Genomic DNA, 8,428 nt, shown 5'->3' with positions numbered 1-8,428 from the left:
CCGCGCAGCATCCGCGTATTCAGTGACGGTGGAAGCCACGCCCGCTCGGGAGCCGGGGGCCGTCCTAGCCCCCCCACCTTTCCCCCTCCCTCCCGCCCCCTTCTCCCCGCGCCGGCCCCCGGCCCGCCCCCGGCTCGGCTCGCGGGAGGCGCTGGGCGCCGGGGCTGGCGCGCTCTCCCGGGCGCACACACACATCCACGCACGCACGCCCAGAGCAGCTCTCTCCGCGCCCGGCCCTCGTTCCGCTCGCCCATGCAGACGGACAGAGCGACGGAAGATGGCTGACGACTCCACGGGGCACCGAGGATGCAGCCCGGCGGCGGCGGCGGCGGCGGCGGGAGCGGCAGAGGCAGCGGCGGCGGCAGGGGCAGCGGCGGCGGCGGCGGCGCTGGCGGCGGCGGCGGCAGCGGGAGCAGGAGCGGCGGCGGCGGCGGCATCCCCGAGACTCCTCGAGCTACCTTTCCCTCTGACAGCCACTGACGTTCTCGGCCGCTAGAAGAGACCCCGCTTCTCCGGCGCCCGCCTGCCCTCCCCCCTCCCAGCCCCAGCCCCAGCCCCAGCCCCAGCCCCGCCAGCACCGCTACCTCCGCCAGCATTGCCACCATCAGCACCACCTCCACCACCACCACCACCACCACTAACACCACCACCACCACCACCACCACCGCCGGCGGCGGCAGCAGCCATTTCATCTCCACAGAAACCAGACACAAAAACATGGCAGAAATGGAGAAAGAAGGGAGACCTCCGGAAAATAAAAGGAGCAGGAAACCGGCTCACCCAGTGAAAAGGGAGATCAATGAGGAAATGAAGGTATTTTTGGACTTCGGGGCTGGAGAGACTGAGCTCTTTCTTCCGCTCGCTCCCTTTGGGCCGTTGTATGGATTTGGGGGGTACGGGGAGCGCTTGTCAGTTTCTGTAGGATGCCCAGAAAGCCTCAGCTCCTCCTCCAGGTGCAAAACCGAGGCCAACTCGCGGGCTGCATCCCCGAGATTTGCCTGCCTCCGATTTGATGGGGGGTGGGGGGCGCCCGGGAAACCACATACTATTTAACCTTATAAACCCCAGGTTGGCACAGGCGCGTTTCAGTGGGAGGGGACCGGGGGCCCCAGTGGCGGGTGGACCTGGTGAAGAGGCTTTCCTAGTCGGCGGTGTAGTTTTACCCCTTTTCTTCGGGAACCATTTCTCGGATCGCTCCAAAGTTAAGGAGCTGCCGGGCCGAGGAACCCCGGGAGCGCTCGATTGCTCCCTGCCCTTCAGTTCATCTCCCCGCTCCTCGATCCCGCTTCCCCCCAACTAGCCAGCTGCGGTGGTGTAAAGAGGCTGTCAGTGCCGCGGCAAGTGCGGCCCCGGCGGCATGGGTCTGGGTACCGTGTTGACGGCCGGCTCGCCTCGCCCGCCCCTGTCCGCTCCTCTCACTCGGCTGCCTCTGCCTCCCGCTCCCCTTTGCGTGCTCCGCTTCCCAGTTTAGCAGACCTGGGCTAGCCGGGCTGAAAGATAACTGTCTGAGGGCCGGCCTTCCAGAGCGCCTGCCCATTGTTCGGAAAGGCCAGCCGGGAGTCCTGTCGGCGAGGCCGGGCTCCCCGCCAGGCCAGCGGTGCTCCAGAGGTGGTGAGCGCAGCCGCCTGGCGCTCCAGCTGTTCGCGTTGGAGCGATTGCACAAGATCACCGCTCAGCTCCGGACCCCTCCCCCCCTTATTTTCCATGAAGTTGAAGGTTTTGCCCGGCGAGGGTTTTATTCTGTGTTGATTTCACGAGTCTCTCTGGATTTCAAAAAATATATATATTTTTTTCTTTTTGTGAATTACAAGCAAGTAGCAGTTTTCAGGGGGACTTTAGTTTTCATTCCGCAGCCGTCCTGATGTTCACCGTCTTCTGCATAGAATTCTAAACACTGCCAACTGACTTTGTCAGGTTGGCGAAGTTTGTGTTTAAAAGACAGACTGGATGAAAATGGCATGCAACTAAATAAAATTTATCGCGTTTTGACGCTTTCTTGGTTAGAACATATTCTATGAGAGTGCCTTCTGAGAAGCCCGTTTAGAAAGGGGCACATGGATAAGACTTGCTGTATGAATACCTAGGTACCTATGTTTAGCAATTTCAATTTGGAGATTTGAGTTTTTATTTCTGGGTGAGGAACTTTGTGTCTGAAACCATGAGGGGCAGCCTCAATCGGTCCAAAGAGAGTTTAGGAAGATTTGCCTTGGAAATCAATGCCATTCCTTCTGATGGAAACCACCATTGAATTCAGTGATAGTTTTTAAAAAGAGAAACCAGTAGGAGTTGTCTAACAATGGGGGTGGAATTCAAACAGTCTACAAAAACCATTCTTTCTCACCCTTCCCTCCTGTCTTGCATTTCCAGATTACTTTTCCAGTTCATTTTAAATATGGGGTGAGGGAAGAGGAGAGAAGTGAAGCCACTAGGAAATCAGTGTGCGCTGGCCCTTTAAAACACTGCCTAATGTGATCTATATGGATGGCAGCTTTTAAGTTTCATAGGTTCTAGAATTACAAATTAGCTAATTTTAATCAAAACATGTGAAATGTTATCCCGGCTGGATATAAAGGCTGACTGTGCTCAATGCTTGGGGCTCGCGTTGTTGACTTTGGCTGCGGGCGCACTCCGTGGTTTGGGAGATAGTTGTCCTTCTACAGTATAACAGATGTTTGTCTGAACTGGTGAGGAAGAAACAAAAACAACATTGTGTGAAGGGGAAAAATTACACAATTTTTAGCCAATGCTGCAGGACTAAGTATGGTATTAACCTCCGTGCACAGAATTTCCTCTTTTTTAAAAATGTTATTTTTCTTCCAAATCACCATCTACTATTTGAAGTTGTCCTCACTGTTTCTGCGCAGAGCAGCATTAAGTAAGAAGTTTTACGCAGCAAATAATTCAGTTGCCTGTAGGATTGGCATTTTCTGTCTGGTTTGGACCCATGTGTGAGAGAACCCGGCGGAAATTGTCAGTCATGTCAGTGCACACCATGCCAACAGGCATGAATTCCCATTTCCAGTGGAATTGTTTTGTAGGTATTCCTCTAAGAGAAGAGCCCCCAAAGTCTTCATTTGAAAAGTATTTTCTCAAAGTCAAACCGTGAAAGGGTTAGTTTGAACTTATTAATATTTTTCTGCTTTTAATATTACCAACCGCATCAATAACCCCCCCCCTTCAGCGTCATCTTACTATTACCCCTCCTTGTCCCCAAACCCACAGTGTAGAGTAACATAACAAGTTGGTTGCCCTGTATAAAAATATGTGCAACAAAATGTCACCGAGAACACAATGTGGCCTTGTGCAGCTTCATATCGGTGCTGCTGGAGCTGCCTGACTGTGTTTGCCTTCATCTGAACGGCTTTCATCTGGACCAGTGTAAACTAAACCCTGGTAAGTAATCACTGCCCGGCAGAAAGAAAGGAATGTATACAGCTAGCACGGCCTAAGCTGTAAAAACGGAAACCTGAGCCCCCACCGAGGATCACATATCAAGGCTTGAAGGTAGGGGAAATGAAAGGGGGACAGAGGAGAGAGCGAATGGAAAAGTCAGCCTGGGAAGTGGAGGGTCAGGAGGAGGCCCCCCTTAGGGAGATTTGGCTCAGGGATTAGGGAATTTTATCATGGTGTACAGTGACCTACTCGGGTTTCAACACCGGGTGGATCAAGTTGCTTCTCTGTGAGCTGAAAGAGAAAGGACTGGTGTGTATGTGATTTTTCCCCCCCTTCGGGTAATAGAAAGGACATTGGTACAAGTGTCTATTTTAAGTACAGCAAATGCAGGGCGCTGAGAATGAGCAACAAAATCACCTCATCATGAGGCTTTCTTCAAGATCTCCTAATTGAGATAGTTACATATTTATTTAAAAATGGCTGGAGAGGACAAACTGGCTGAGGTTTAGCTGACACCAGTAATGGCATTGGAGATTGTCTTCATGTGGCTGGGAGCTAATGTTGGTCGCTGTTTGACTAGATCAGATATTCGGTTACATTTTCATTATCACTGGTTTAATGTGCATGGCAGTTGTAACAAATTTGAATTTGATACAATATAATTTTGTGTGTGAAGAGTACATGACTTGGCATAGCTTGCTTGTAGTGTAGTAAAAATATCTTCAAGTAGAAATGCTTGTCTCATTATGACCTTTACAATGTTTCCTTATCTTTCCTTTTCTTCTTCCTCACTTCATCCTGGTTTTTCTTGATTAAAGAGACTTGTTACTTTACTGTACTTACCGTAAGTGTGCCTTATTTAGTTAGAGACCAGTAGAGACGATTTAAAAAAATTAGATGGTGATGCAATTTACATTTTGACTATTTTTGGTTTCCAAAGTGAGTATTGTGATTGTATCTAGTGAAGACATAATAGTCTTCAATATACTGTTAGCTCATATGTGTCATAATTAATGGATCCTAGGAGGGAATCCCAACATATAGAAGGACTAATTCATTGTAGGAGTTCCCCTAGAGCACGGTAGATAGAACATAAAAATGAGTTTGTACTTTTGAATGTGTAAATGTAAATACAGGTGTTAAGTGTAAATACAGTTGTACTTAAGGGTATGTATTTTTGCTTACATAGATCTTAGGGAATGTGATTAGTGGCTACCAAACAGTAATGCAACTCAAAAAAACTACATTATGAGTAGAGGTAATGAGTCAGATTTTTATCTTTTAAAGTGCTCTGACAAAACCAATGTGATTAGATCAAGCTCTCTGCCCTGGAAACTTTCCTAAGCAAACCATAATTAATACATTTACAGTGTTATTTCTCTATCAATTGTTAAACTACAGGATAATCTGAGTTAAATGTCTTCAGGTCTCCTTTACTGAAGAATTTTTTTTTTTTTTTGTCTATAAATATTCCCAGTAAGTAATTTGTACCTAAAATTATGCTACAGTCCTGTTGCCTACAGTTAAGAGACAGGCACATCTGTTAGAGTTTAGTAGTAAACTCACCACAAGATTTGCTAATTTGGTTTCTGATGGTCTCCATTTGGCATTAAAAATGACCTGTGTCAACTGCATAGACAATAAAGCAAGTTGCAGAACCAAGCTGGTGAGTGCAGTGAAATAAATAGGTTTCCATTTAAAAAGAAAAAAAAAAGGAGAAATCACAGTGTGGAAAAGTCAGCATGTTCAAGGTTGAAATCAGCTCATTACTAAAACAGGTATATTTTAAGTTTTGCTGCTGACTCTCCATCTTAATGTCAGACACAGCCAGTCTCAGGAACTTAGAAAGTGGGCTCAGGACAGATCTCACCATGGCATTCACAACTCCTGTCAGACCTCGCTGCTGAGCAGTGGCCCCAGGTGTGCCACGTGGCGGGGCTGGGGACTCCTGTTAGCTGGGACATGGTCCGTACTCCTTGGAAGCTGAAAGGGGATGTTCCCACCAGCTTTGTCTTCCACATTGCTCTCTGTTGTCCTGCTCAAGGCTCCACTCAAAACCCATTAAGAGAGTTGTGGGAGGGCGTGGAGAGCTATGAATTCTGCTCTGTTCAAACCAGGGCTTTCTGAAAAGAGACTTTCTCTCCGTCTGTGAACCTGTGAGTGTGATAGAGCAAGATTCTCGAAGCCTTATACAACTCGCAGGTTCCAGAGACCAGGAAATGGAAAGGAACCACTCCACTTCCTCCCGAATCTGAAATAAACATTTGAACTAGAAGAAAATGAGTCTGACAGACTCATTCCCTTCTGCGTTTCCTGCCTCTGTGCTTGCCAAACACTGCTCTGAGAAGCCAAGCCCTACTCTGCTTGTGTGAAAGACAGACTCATAGAAACCAAGAGGTAACAAAGTTTTTAAAGGAAAGTCAAAAACAGGGCCTCAAAAAGGGCAAATATCAGTGAGCACAAGTGACTGTCTGAAAAAAGGAGAGTCACAGAGAAAGATAGTGTTTTGTTAAGGTGACCATGCCTTTTATATCTTCTAGGCAAGTTTCCTTTTCATTAAAAGTCTTTATACTTCTCTTTCTTTAGAAAAAAAAAAAATTATTAGGGGTGCCTGGGTGGCTCAGTGGGTTGGGCCTCTGCATTCAGCTTAGGTCATGATCTCAGGGTCCTGGGATGGAGCCCCGCATCCGGCTCTCTGCTCATCAGGGAGCCTGCTTCCCCCTTTCTCTCTGCCTACCTCTCTGCCTGCTTGTGATCTCTATCTGTCAAATAAATAAATTAAAAAAAATTATTAGAAGTAGTAGAAGGCGGAACGTTTAAAACGCTCTGAAGTCTCAAACTTCCTTTTGTGGAATGGGAAGTCAGCCACACTTACACTCTCAAGCTAATAAGATTATTGAATATTTTCCTAAAAGAAAAGGGATATTACTGGGTAGAATGAGGGGAAAAAAAAAAAAAAAGAGTACTTTGTTTTTGGTGCTGCCAACTGAAACGTGTAAACAGACATGAAAAAATGGTGAGTGAGATTTGCTGAATGTATATTTTAGGATCCGTAGACTGATGGGTGTTAATATCTCTTACATAACCAAAGGCTTGTGGAACTCTGTCCTGTTTTAAGGCGAGTGGCTTTGGCAGGGACAGAAAGACAATGTAACAAGTCCTGGTGATTTTTAGGGGGGTTCTGCAGCTGCGATGGGACACAGCTGCCCATAGCCACACACCTGCCTTGCTTGCCACAATGTTAGCCTCAGGGCTGGAATCCGCAATGTCACAGCACTTGTTTGACCTTTTATAGGACATTTGATGTCCTGGCCACAGATTCAAATGTGGGGACATAATTATGCCATGTCACAAAAAGACCATAAAGCAATGTAGGTTTTATATGTGGAAACACACAACTTTGTTTTCCTATGCCAATGATGGAGCCTTCCCATTTAGAATATATCAATAAGAGAACAAGACTTTCTCCGCAGGCGTGCTCCAGGCCGGAATTGGATTTTAGTGTGATGATGTGTCTTCTGCCCTTAGAACGGCATTGTCATCATTGCGTTGTGGCCGAGGACTATGCTACAAAATGATCCAAATGGAATGCAGTGACCATCTTTAAGGGATCTCAGGCTAATAGGCTGTAGTTTGGGTAAAACCATCAAGGCTTCAGTGGGTACCCAGGTATAAACCGGCCGCTCTTCTGACTCCATCATGTGGATGGCCTCTACTGGGTCATCTGTGGGGAGCGCTTCATCCTTAAGATACCATCTGATCCAGTGGTATCATGAATGTGGAGTAAATGTGTCAAGGGCTCTTACAATATTTCTTTTGCATTATTTAAATTTTACCTTCCGACCTTCTTGCAGAGCTCTAAAATAAAACCGATCCAGTGAGCCTGTGTTAAGACAGGTGACTTAGACCCAACCCTAGGCCAGATGTGGGCATAGCGCTAGAAACCCACTTGTGATCAAGTTCAGTTCTTACGTCTGCAGAAGAAATCAGCTGTCTTCTGCAAATTGCTCTTTCACCCCCCCTTTTAAAATCTCAATTAACAAGTTCAATGACGCTTAATAGAAATCTGTCTCAGAACACATGGAGATGAAAAGGGAGATAAAATATTTTCCAAAAACAACCACCATTCCATCATTCATAATCTCAGCCAGCAGAGATACTAGCATTTCCCACCCCCCAACATTGTAAATTGTTTAGAATTGGGGGTTTCCTTTGAAAGTATTTCTCATAGGCTTCACTTTCATGGACAGTGTGTGTCAGAATGTTTTGAAGTTATATAACTGACAGATCCTTTTTATTGTCATTAGGACTGTGAATGCAGATGACATGGCTGTCTATGAGAAGACTATGTGTTAATTAATTTTTAATTAAAGTGATTTATTTTTATAAGAATACATAGACCCGATAGAAGTGGTAGAGTAAGCAATACAAGTAAGCTAAAAGAAAAACAAAGCCTATAATTTTCCCACCCAGACATAATAACTATCAACATTTTGATATATGTCTTTTAATGCCCTTTTCTATGTGTGATATATACTATTTTTTTAAACAAAAATGGTCTTATATACTATCCTTCCTTTAAAAACTTAATATATCATTAATAGCTTTTCATGGCAGTAAAAATTTATCTACAGAGTATATTTTAGTGCAAAATAGTATTCTATTTCAGTCATCCCATGACTAAGCTGTAATTTATTTAACCAGGTTCCTACTGTTTGACATATAGTTTGTTTCTAAGAAAAAAAAAACACCAAGATAAACATTCCTGAACGTGCATATTTTTGCACACATTTCCTTAGAATAGTTCCTATAGTGCTGAGAAATAAAATTGCTGAATGAAAGGGTATGTACATTTTTAAAGGCTTTTACTGCATATAGTCAAATAACCTTTTCTAAAAGTTGTATCAACTTAAATTTCCAGCACTAAGAGACTGCTCATTAACATTGGATATTACAATTCTTTTAACTTGCACATACTTATTTTTAAAATCAGTTTCCTTGAAATTTATTTGATCATTTCTCTGTAATTTTGAAC

At 45.2% G+C, this 8,428-nt stretch overlaps 1 protein-coding gene across 2 annotated transcripts in view; it reads left to right on the top strand.

The window, feature by feature from the left end:
* The first annotated feature begins 204 nt into the window (after positions 1-204).
* The window catches only part of SOBP (sine oculis binding protein homolog), a 160,075-nt gene continuing 151,851 nt past the window's right edge, over positions 205-8,428 (top strand). For both annotated transcript variants that reach the window (XM_059176954.1, XM_059176953.1), the window contains exon 1: positions 205-813. In XM_059176954.1, coding sequence (XP_059032937.1) covers positions 718-813 — 96 coding nt within the window. In that variant the 5' untranslated portion in view covers positions 205-717. The remainder of the gene's footprint in view (positions 814-8,428) is intronic.

Source organism: Mustela lutreola, chromosome 6, assembly GCF_030435805.1.
Source record: "Mustela lutreola isolate mMusLut2 chromosome 6, mMusLut2.pri, whole genome shotgun sequence".
NCBI classification, from domain to species: Eukaryota; Metazoa; Chordata; class Mammalia; order Carnivora; family Mustelidae; genus Mustela; species Mustela lutreola.
This window is presented reverse-complemented; position numbering and strand designations above follow the sequence as displayed.